Genomic DNA, 11,586 nt, shown 5'->3' with positions numbered 1-11,586 from the left:
CGCTTCTTGCCCCCTTTAGTGTCTTTTCCCCCCACACTTGATTTTCCTCCTTGCTCCCCACCCCTTTCCTTCCCCAGACGCGAACTTCCTTCCTGAACAGCCTGAGGGGCGCCTGCCCTCACCTCCCTGCCACCAAGATGCAGACGGAGAAGCCAACAGACGGTTTCTTTTTTTTAATAAGGTAACTAGTTTCTAAGTACGGTGGCCTGGAGGTCCCATATTAAAAAGCAAAGGGGTGTTAACAGCATGGATCACAGCGTATTTACAGGGCAGTAACATGCGGACGAGAAGCTACAATACTGAGATTCGGACGACGCAAGTCAAACAAGGGGTGGGGTGGAGGCAGAGACCCCCGTGGGAGGAGAAACCCCAGGAATCGTCAAACTGGGAAATCAATGGCGAGTTAAGGCTTAAAAAGTGTATAAAAATAACACAGTTAATATTCAAAACGGAACTCCAATACAGAATATATAGATGAGTTTCTGTCTAGCTTTCTTTTATTCCCCGGGGGAACGTGGGGGGCTTCTCCGGGCTCTGTACATGGTTCCTATATACACGGACACGCATGGCTTTCAGATTGGGGTGTGTCTGTGGGGGCTGGGGGCACGGCCTGCTCCTGGGACCCTCTTCCCCTGGGCTCAGGGGGGCTGGGGAGCCCCCCCCCCCGATGGCAGGGAAGGCAACCAACCCCCTCCCTGGGCACTGTCCCCATCTGGAGGAAACCCTACAGGGGTCCTGGTCCCAGGCGCGCTCCCTGCCCAGGCCCCTGCCCACAGCCTGGGGTGGCAGGAGAGGTAGCCCATAGGTTTCCCGGCCAGCACCGAGGTAGACTGGGGTGGTCTTCAGGGCGACAGGGGAGGGGCCGGGTCTCACCCAGCCCACCCCGGCCCCACAGCCCATCACTGCACCCTTTGGTCCTGCGGATCTCCCCGGCCCCTCTCTCGTCTCCGCTTGCTGAAGCCTGGCCAGTCCCGGCCGCCGCTGCAGCCCCCGGAGGGCCGGGCCAGGCAGCCAGGGACGAGGGGCTCGCTCCGGCGGCTTCCTGCCCGCTCTCACCCGGGGGTCCCCTTTGCAGACCCAGGCCTGATCCTTCCTTCAAGGCCCGGTTAGAGGAGGTCCCACGTTGCCCTCTGCTTCTCTGCCTCCATCCGTCCAGTTCTTTTCATGTCTCGGTCTTAGCAGCACCAACTTCCTGACCAATAAATATCTTCTTTTTTTTTTTCTGTTATTTCCAAAACAAACTTAAAAAAAAAAAAAAATCAGTGAAGCAAGTGAAGGGCGGGAAACAGAAAGAAAACCCAGCAGAGGTTCAAAGTTGCTCTGAGATCGTCTTTGGATGCCACCGGACACTGCAGGACCTCGCAGCTGGCCTGGCCGTCCTCGGAGCTGGACCGGGCAGGGCTTCTGTGGACCACGCTTTCTGGAAGGTCGGGAAGGTCGTGAGAGCGCCTGGTGGTTCCCGGAGGGCCCCTGGAGGGCGTCGGGGCCTGGTGCAGCCTGGGTTGGTGTGGGCCGGCAGGCCGGGCGGGGCTCAGATGAGGGAGATTCGCACCGGGATGCCTGGGGACTCGGTCCTCTGGGGAGAGTGATGGCTCACCAGGTGCTCCACCACCGTGTGTTTGGACATGTGCTTCATCAGGTAGGTCTCCTGTGGACAGGGAGGAGACTGTAAGCACTGGCAAGAAAGGCCAGGAGGGCTGGGCACTGTGGCATAGCGGGTTAAGCTGCCGCCTGCAGCGCCGGCATCCCATATGGGTACCAGTTCGAGTCCCAGCTGCCCCACTTATGATCAAGCTCCCTGCTAATGCACCTGGGAAAGCAGTGGAAGATGGCCAAGTCCTTTGGCCCTTGCATCCGCATGGGAGACCCAGAAGAAGCTCCTGGCCTGGCTTCAGCCTGCAACAGCTCTGGCTGTGGCGGTCACTTGGGGAGTGAGTCAGTGGATAGAAGATCTCTATCTTCCCCCTCTTTCTTTGTCTCTCCTCTCTCTCTCTGTAACCCTGCCTTTCAAATAAATAAATCTTGAAAAAAAGATAATCCTGATTTATTAAAAAAAAGGGGCAAGGAGGCTGCAGTTCCCCAAGTGGCCACTGGAGGGCTCCTTGGAAGATGGGCCAGCTGCTGGCGGCCACAGCCTTAGGGACATCCAGCACTGGTTGTAGAGCCACGGCATGGACTGCACTGCTGCCAGGGCAGGGGAGCTTTGGCTCACCTGCTGCAGTGCAAGCCAGTGCCCTGGCACCAGGCTCACCCCTCGGCAGTGCCTACTTTACTGCCTGTCCTGTTGTCCCAGGGCAGGGGGCCTGCGGGATGGAGCTTGTCCCTGCACCTGCCTGCTGTTCCCAGTAGGCCTGGGTTTGCCCAGGGCTCTGCCATTTCCCAGAGCAGTGGGACCCTGGACGAGGCATTTCACCCTCTCAAGCCTCAGTTTCCCTCCTCTGTAAGCAGGGAGGGGGAGGGAAGATCCTCAAGGGGTTGCTGTGGTGATGTGGATAAAGGCCCCAGCACGCGGGATGGGGTGTGGCAACCACTCCTTCCCCAGACTCAGTGGTTCATTCCAGAAGGCCCAGGGCACCTCGAACTTGGCACCTGCTCACTGGGTCCTCTCAGGGGGAAGCCAAGCCCCCAAGTCTGCTCTGAGACACGTGACCCTGGGGCTCACTGCAGGCTCATGGCCCTCACGCCAAGCCACACCCCCCTACCAGCCTCTGTCCCCCCTGCCATGCCTGGGCCTCACGCCTTGGTGCGCTCAGAGTCCAGCAGAGGGAGCCCTCATGGGCGCTGGCACCCTGCTGGTGACACCAGCACAAACGGCCAGAGGAGCCAAGCAAGGAGAGGACTGTTGTGGGAATCAGGGGGCCAAGGGAGGCGGACCTGACAGAAGGCGGCGGTGACTCGGCCCAGGGCGGGAACCTTACTTGGATCTTGGTTTAAAATATTGTCATGGATAAGACTGTGGCAACTGTGAGACAAAAGAAACCCTGAGTGCGGCTGGGGGCGCTGATGCTAATAAAGACTCCAGTTAATTATTTTTAGATGTTGTGGGTACCTCAAACAAAAGGAATCTTTGAGGAGATACAAAGTAACATTTTTACAAATGAAATCATGTGATGTCTGGGTTGTACTTAAAAAATGGAAGAGGAGAACTGGCTGAACTATGGGGTTATTAAGAACCTGAGGCTTGGGGCCAGCGCTGTGGCATAGTGGGTAAAGCCGCTGCCTGCAGTGCCGGCGTCCCATATGGGTGCCAGTTTGAGTCCCAGCTTCTGATCCAGCTCTCTGCTATGGTCTGGGAAAGCAGAAGATGGCTCAAGTCCTTGGGCCCCTGCACCTGCAAGGGAGACCCAGAAGAAGTTCCTGGCTCCTGGCTTCAGATCTGGCCCAGAACTTGCCGATGCAGCCATCTGGGGAGTGAACCAGTGGATGGAAGACCTCTCTCTCTCTCTCTCTCTCTCTCTCTCTCTCTCTCTCTGCCTCTCTGTAACTGCCTTTCAAATAAATGTTTAAAAAAAAAAAAGAAAAAGAAAGAAAAGAACTTGAGGCTTGGGGCCGGCAGTGTAGAACAGCAGGTTAAGCCACTGCTTGTGACACTAGCATCTCACATTGGAGCACCGGTTCAAGTCCCGGCTGCTCCACCTCCAATCCAGCTCCCTGCTAATGCACCTGGGAAAGCAGCAGAGGATGGCCCAAGTGCCTGACCCTTGCACCCATGTGGGAGATCTGGAAGAAGCTCCTGGCTTCAGCCTAGCCCAGCCCTGGCTGTTTGATGGAAGATATCTCCTGGGCCCTTCCCCTCCCTCTCTCCCTTCCCCCCTGTTCCTCTGCCTTTCCAATAAGTAAATAAACCTCAGGCCGGCGCCGTGGCTTAACAGGCTAATCCTCCGCCTTGCGGCGCCGGCACACCGGGTTCTAGTCCCGGTTGGGGTGCTGGATTCTGTCCCGGTTGCCCCTCTTCCAGGCCAGCTCTCTGCTATGGCCTGGGAAGGCAGTGGAGGATGGCCCAGGTCCTTGGGCCCTGCACCCGCATGGGAGACCAGGGGAAGCACCTGGCTCCTGGCTTCGGATCAGCGAGATGCGCCGGCCACAGCGGCCATTGGAGGGTGAACCAACGGCAAAAAGGAAGACCTTTCTCTCTGTCTCTCTCTCTCACTATCCACTCTGCCTGTCAAAAAAAAAAGAAAGAAAGAAAGAAAGAAAAAAAAGTAAATAAACCTCAAAAACTAAAGAACTCGAGGGTTGACGGGAGATCAGCCAGACTCTTGGGGCCCTTGTCCTTGTGGGTCGCGGCTTCAGTTTCTCAACTCTGCTCTGTCCCTTGAACCCCAGGACAGGGGAGATGTCGCATTCTCAGCACTTGGCAAGCAGCAGCCCTGGCTGGTGTGGAACAAGCACTGCCTTCAGCCATGCGCTGGCTGCCCCCAGCCAGAGGCACCGCCCAAGAACACCGTCCTCGGGGCAGGCACTCGGCGCAGCAGTTGGGACGCCTGCATCCCACGTGGCAGTGCGAGGCTTCGGTTCCGGCGCCACTTCTGATCCAGCTTCCCTGCCCACGCACACCCTGCAAGGCGGCAGGTGACGGCTCACGTGCCTGGGCCCCTGCCACCCATGTGGGCGCCCTGGTGAGGCTCCTGGCTGCTGGCTTCAGCCTGGCCCAGCGTGATGACTGTTGCGGACATTTGGGGAGTGAACCAGCGGAAGGAAAAAATGTGCCTGTCTCACTCTGCCTTTTAAAAAAATTAAAAATAAATAAAAATTTTAAAAAATCCTCCCTGCTGGTCTCCTGCTGGCCTCCCATTCCACCTGGGAAAATATGCAAACCTCCACACAGGGGCCCTGTATGAGCTGAATCTGTTTTTGGTCCCTGCACCACACCAACCGTGCTCACAACCCCATGGGCGACGATCGGCGGAACAGAGTCGGCACCTTGCTCCTCGCGCCTCTCTCCTCCTCACCTACCCGTCCCTCCGTGGAAATGTCCCTTCTCTGGATGGCCTCTCTGTCCTGCCCCTCCCCAACCCCAGACATCCTGCTGCCGCTGACCTCTGGGGCACGCGCCTCCTTTGGAGCACTGCTGTCAATCACAGGTGACGCCCCAACCTGGGACACCTTCCAGGCTGTCACAGCTTACAGAGAGGTGGCTAATGGCATTGGCGGGGAGAGGCCAGGGACGCCGCTGACCATGTGCAAGGAAGCCCCCAGGTATCCTGCCCAACATCCGGGACCAGGGCTGGGAACCTGTTGCCATCGCAGGATCATTGCACATTTGCACACGTGGTGATCTGTCCAGTGCCTGTCTCTAGCAGAAGCTCCTAGCCGATCCCAGGGGCAGCGCCGTGTTTGGTTCACCCTGACTCCTAAGGGCCCGGCCCAAGCCTCCATTGCTGCACCGGCAAACGTTCATCAGACTGCCGTGCGCAGCCGACCGCTCTGCTGGCGCCTCCGTTACAGACGAGGAAACAGAGGCTCAGCGGTCCCTGCGTGGGGCCTAGGAGGTCTGTTAGGCAGAATATCCGACCAAGCCTCTGGGGGCGGAATTCCCATCCAGGGCTGCTCTGGGCCATGTCACGGGGCCACCTTGTGGCCACAGTGGGGGTTGCAGCTTCCCCTGCCACCAGGAAGGCGCTTGTCTCTCCCGCACCCCCCACCCCACCTCCACCGGTCCAAGGTGTCCCAGGGCCCCAGGAACCAGACTGGGGGCCCTGCCCCGGGCAGCTGCAGACGAAGGTGGGAAGCACAAAGCCGGCTCTGCCCTCCTTGTGACCCTGGGGTGTTGGGGTGTTGGGGAGCGGGGACTCACCGAGGTGTAGGCCCGCCCGCACATGCTACAGCAGTAGGCCTTGGCGTGCTTGATGGCGTGGGCCGAGAGGTGGATCTGCAGGGAGGCGGAGTCTGAGTAGGCCCGGTAGCAGTTGGGACACTTGTAGGGCTTGTCCTTGTTGTGCTGGCGTTGGTGAGACTGCAGGGAGCACAGTGAGGGGTGGGGGTGGGGGTCACAAGGCAGCCGGGTCCCCCAGCCCAGGGGTCCTGGGTCCGCATAGGCTCCTGGCCCGGGGAGGGGGAGCAGGCAGCACTCACCTGGAGGTTGGAGAGCTGAGTGAAAGCCTTTTCGCAGCCAGGATGTGGGCACTTGTAGGGTCTGTCGCCTGTGTGGATTCTGCAATGGACAGTCCAGTGAGGCAGGCCCCCCACCACCACCACGGCCTCGGGAGCCCCACGCCGCCCACTCTCCCCGGTGGCCATGGCAGGAGCTGGGGACCTCGCTGACCAGGTCTCCCGACCCAGCCCCCCCCCAGGTCCCCGCTCCGCCCAACCCCAAGCCAGTGCCCACACAGAGACCCGGCCCGGCTTCTCCAGAGCACTCACGGAGAACGCGGACTCCGGGCTCCAGGAGACCTTCCCCGCTCCTCTGCCTCCTTCCCCACTTCCTGTCCCCTTTCCGTGTCAGGTGCCTGCTGCCCCCTCCACCCCCCACCCCCGTTTGGGAGGTCTCATCCAGGCTCCACCACTGACTCCCTGGGCAAATCCCTGAACCTGTTTCCTCATTTGCAAAAAGCGTCTAACAATGCAGCTCTCTCCCCGCCACCTTCCTGAGCTTTGTGAACAGGACCCGTCTGGGGCTTAGCCTGGCACTGGCACACAGCTGGCCCTCAACAAACACTGGCCACTATTACTTTCATTCATTCATTCATTCAACATTTATCACATCAGACACCTGTGCACCAGGCACCATGCTGGGTGCTTGCCAGACATCCGTGAACACAACAGACACAAACCACCGCCTGAACAAGCAGCAAGCAGGCAGCACGTGGGCGAACCACCCCAGAAGGTAACAGGTGCCACGGAAACACGGCAACTGAGGCGAGGGACCTCAAATTTGGACGCTCCCCTCCCCCAACACCCATGCAGGTGGGTCCCCCTCCAGGCCTCTGAGCCTTCGCTCCTGCTGTTCCTCTCCCCAGGAATGCCCTTCGCTCTCAGGCTAGGGGTGGGGATGGGGGGCACAGCCCCCTCCACGCGCAGCTCAGGGCTCCTCTGCAACCTCTACATCTCTCCCTCTCTCCCACAGGCGTTCCACACCCACCAGCCTGCCCAGCTCCCCGTGGGAGTCCTGGGGGCCAGGCCTGCCTCTCATCACCGCAGGCACCGGGCTGGTGGAGAAGCCGGATGCACTGAGGACCAGGCTGCCTGTTCCCACTGAACACAACGCGCTCGCCTGCAGTCCCAACTTTCAGGTCAGGTCCAAGCCCCCAACGCTCGGGTCAGAATCTTCTCCTTGTAGGGCGTCTTCCCTGGCACCCCCGTCCCCGACGGTCACTCCTCCTTAGGCAGCAGCGAGCTCAAGATGGCACCAGGGATGGCTCCTGCTCACCCCCTCCCGTGGGCCAGGCCCAGCCCAGGGTCCCCACGGGCTCACGCTGCTCTCTCACCTGGCAGCCCAGCCCCTTGCCTCTCCCTGCAGCACGCACACCCACTCCAATCCCCCTTCTGCCGCCTCCTAGCTGGGTGATCCTGGGTGAGTGACTCTGCCCCCACGAACCCCAGCTCCCTCAGCTCTAAAGTGAGTGTAACAACTCAGCTGATGACAACTGAGGGATGAAATGACTTATGCGACAGGTGTTCACAGGCTATTGTTGCAACGCCCACTTTCAGTGTGGTAAAACAACTTCCGGCATTAGCGCATTAGCAAAGAGGAAACGTAGTCAATATTTAGATACGATTACTAAGGACTCGTCGGCTTTCACTTTTCTTTCCCAGGTATTAAACCCACAGAAGACGGAATGGCTTCAGCCATCTTGGACTTTGCAACTGAAACAATGGCAGATACAGTGAAAGCAACATCCCTTGAGCTGTCTCCCTCTCCATGACATTTTTCAAATTCATTATCTCTTGTGCAGAAAAACAAACTCCAGATGTACGATGTACAGGACTTCCCGGCTATCTCGTCCGCAGGCCGGACAACACAGGCGCTCTTAGCCAGGGAATGGCTGTTCAGCTGCTGCTACCTTATTACCATCAGAGCCGAGGACACGACGACACCTTGCCCGCTATCATCACCATTAGGTGTCTACAGGACATCGCGGTCAGGGAAAGGAAAACAAAAACCTAACACACTTTACACCTGCATAAACAAACAACCCAGACTCCCTCTGTCTCGCGATGGGTCTGCAGACAGACAGACCTGGGGGCCCATTCCTGTGGTTTACCAACCCCCTCCCGAAGCCACGGAGCCACTCAGTCACATGTGCCGCCATGCGAGGACCCAGGCACGTCTGCTCACTGCATGAGACTCTGCTGGTGTCTCTCCTGCGGGGACAAGCGTCCTGCTCGCCTGCTGTCAGGACACGGGCAGTTTATCACTCGGGGGGCTGGTCCTTCTAAAGTCCACACCGAGGTGACGCTCTGCGAGTCACCTGCTCTCCCTTCCTCCTCCCCGCCCTGTCACACCGCTCCCCTGGAGACCCCCCATGCTGTCACTGCAACACTGCTCTCGTGCTCTCGCTCTCGAGCGCGCTCTCGGCTCCCTCTGCTGGGTGGGGCTGCTTTCAGCCCCTTCCCTAGTGGCAGGAATGCTGGGAGGGCGGGTCTGACTCCAGGAGCCTGGGGTCTGGTCCCTGCCAAGAGATGGGAACAGCACAGGGCTCCTGTGGAGCAGCAGAAGACGAGGCATGGGGACCCTGCTTGCTTCTTCGCATTTGGCTTTTTGTTGTTGTTTGTCTCAACGACTCGGGGGGCTTTGGGGACAGCTGGGACACCCACCTCTTGGCCTGTTAGGACACCTCGGTTAATCTTGGTGGCTTACAAATTGTCCTCCAAATGTTGACAGAATCCTCTTAACTTGTTGGTTTGGTTTCCTGCGCTTATGAACTCGAATCATGCAAAAGGGGGAAAAAAGAGAGCGAAAAAAGTGTGCCCTCAGAACGGAGAACAATGCCTGGGCCAAGGAACATTCTAGAAAATCCTCTCCTGCCCAGGCCTGTTCATTTTGGGTAGGTTTTGGGGGTCACATTCTTAAGTGATATTTTTAAGGCAAAGTCTCCCTGTGGAAAACAGAGAGCTTCGCACTCATCTCGACCTGCCCCTGGGCTGGGTTCTGGACGAGCGCTCTGCACCTTGCCCATCCTGCCGACCTCGTGCCGTCCTGCAGTCCCGTCCTCAGACCCCGGCCCCTCACTCACAATAATAACACCGGCAGGTTGTCTGTTACATGTAGCGTTCTCAGAGTTTCCAGATGGCACTGGGCAACACCAAAGATCGGATCCCTCGCTTTACAGAGGGGTGCCCAGAACGCTTGGGCCTGCTTCGTCACAGTCTCTGTATTTTTTAATTAGCCACATATCAGTGCAGCCACAAAAGTTGGTGACTCAACACAAGACAGGTGCAAGCTCCCTGGGTTAATTTTAAACGTATTAAAATATGGGGATATGTATAATACACAATAAATATACACATTTTCTATACTTTTTAAGATGTGCAGGGGCCGGCGCTGTTGTATATCGGGTAAAGCCAGTGCCTGCAGTGCCAGCATCCCATATGAGCACTGGTTCGAGTCCTGGCTGCTCCACTTTCCATTCAACTCTCTGCTATGGCCTGGGAAAGCAGTAGAAGATGACCCAAGTCCTTGGGCCTCTACACCCACATGAGAGACCCAGAAGAAGCTCTTGGTTCCTGGCTTTGGATCAATGCAGCTCCAGCCATTATGGCCAACTAGGGAGTGAACCAGAGGATGGAAGACCTCTCTCTCTCTCTGCCTCTCCTTCTTTCTGTGTGTAACTGTCAAATAAATAAATTTAAAAATAAATAAATCTTTAAAAAATGTTCATGTACAGAGACCAACACAATCATCATTGCTGATGCTTCTTTAAGATTTTGTCCCAGGGCCAGTGCTGTGGCACAGAGGTGAAGCTGCCTGCCACGACAGCATCCCCTAAGGGTGCCAGTGAGCGTCCTGGCTGCTCCACCTCCAACCCAGCTCTCTGCTATGGCCTGGGAAAGCAGCAGAAGATGGTCCAAGTTCTTGGGCCCCTGTACCCTCATGGGAGACCCAGAAGAAGCTCCTGGTTCCGGGCTTCAGCCTGGCTCAGCCCTGGCCATTGCGGCCATCTGGGGAGTGAACCAGTGGATGGAAGACCTCTCTCTCTCTCTCTCTCTCTCTCTAGCTCTGACTTCCAAATAAATAAAGAGATCTTTTAAAAAAATAAATAAATAAAAATGAAAAGATTTTGTCTCTAGATTGAAAATGCCCACACTGACCAGTGACCATCTGTGTAACTCCTGCTGTGGGACATAAATGAAAAGACCCCAACGGGTGCTGATCCCAGGTTCTTAAAAAAAAAAAGATTTGTTCATTTATTTGAAAGTCAGAGTTACAGAGAGGCAGAGGGCCAATCTGAAGCCAGCAGTCAGGAGCTTCTTCCTGGTCTCCCACATGGGTGCAGGGGCCCAAGCACTTGGGCCATCTTCCACTGCTTTCCCAGGTCATAGCAGAGAGCTGGATCAGAAGTGGAGCAGCCGGGTCTTGAATCGATGCCCACGTGGGGTGCGATGCTGCAGGTGGATGTTTAACCTACAATGCTGCAGTGCTGGCCCCATCCCAGGTACTTAACCCCAACTTCAGGTCATGCATTGCCCCTTCCAGAACGACTCCCTCCGTCTCCACACTGGCAAACCCTCTGGACTGATGCACAGGTCTGAGGCTCCCCCTTACCGAGCCTAAAGGCCTCTGCCCTGAGCTGCAAGTCAGAAATCGAGTGTTCAGGGAGAGACAGCACGAGAAGGGGTGACGCTGGGCTCCTACTGCAGGAGCCGACGAACGGGCACAGCTTGCAGCTGACACCCAGGAACACACAGCGCCAGAGGCCACGGCGGGATGGCAGGATCCCGGGATCCGCGTCCCGCGTCCAGAAGTAGACAGCTGTGCAGAGTGGACGCCCTGAGCCTGGACCCCGGGAACAAGAAGTGTTACCTAGGACTGGATCCAGCTGACTTCACTGGGGGTAACCATCCACGGTCTACACCCTCCCCTTGTCTTGAGTCTGGCTCCAACCCTCAATTCTGCAGGATCTCGTTAGCTAACTGCAATCGAACAGTCCCTAAGCCGTGCCTCCTCCTCACTGAGTCTTAAGAATGCTGGGGGCGAGGGTGGCAGGACTATTAAAAATTGAGCATATAAACTAATACGTTAGCAAGGAAATTTTAAAATAAGAATCCCATTGAAAAACAACATCGGCAATTAGCCTTGTGTATAAAATGGCTCGAAATAATTGCCAGAAAAAAATCTGCAGCGCCTTCACGGAGAGCCTTTTCTTTCTCTGATCATTAGTTCTGTCAATAGGCTCAATAAGAATCTGTTCTCCTTCCAGCAGGATTTAATTGGGTAAATCTAATCTGCAACCACCGCCGTGCCAGAAATGCCACACTTGACGACGAATCTCGCTGAATCAGGCTGGACAAGCCCGAGAAAAGGCTAGTGCTTCACACGGGGGAAGGAGGCCTCCTCGCCCCTCGAGGAAACTGGCTGGAACCCGTTCCGGGGTGTGTGGAATCCCAGGCCTTATGATCGGGGGAAAAAAAAATTACTGTCAATTC

General features: G+C 56.9%; 1 protein-coding gene across 7 annotated transcripts in view; it reads right to left on the bottom strand.

Moving 5' to 3' along the window:
• The window catches only part of ZNF362 (zinc finger protein 362), a 38,013-nt gene continuing 26,427 nt past the window's right edge, over window positions 1-11,586 (bottom strand). For 4 of the 7 annotated variants that reach the window (XM_062190912.1, XM_062190909.1, XM_062190910.1 and 1 more), the window contains 3 exons: window positions 6,076-6,154; window positions 5,798-5,956; window positions 1-1,648 (listed from right to left, as the gene is read on the bottom strand). In XM_062190912.1, the coding sequence (XP_062046896.1) occupies window positions 1,532-1,648; window positions 5,798-5,956; window positions 6,076-6,154 (355 nt within the window). In that variant the 3' untranslated portion in view covers window positions 1-1,531. The remainder of the gene's footprint in view (window positions 1,649-5,797; window positions 5,957-6,075; window positions 6,155-11,586) is intronic. The other 3 variants (XM_062190913.1, XM_062190914.1, XM_062190915.1) reach the window with 1 other exon arrangement.

The sequence above is a fragment of the Lepus europaeus genome, chromosome 5, assembly GCF_033115175.1.
Source record: "Lepus europaeus isolate LE1 chromosome 5, mLepTim1.pri, whole genome shotgun sequence".
In the NCBI taxonomy this organism is placed as follows: Eukaryota; Metazoa; Chordata; class Mammalia; order Lagomorpha; family Leporidae; genus Lepus; species Lepus europaeus.
Note: the sequence above shows the minus strand (reverse complement) of the source record. Positions and strands in the feature narration are given on the sequence as shown.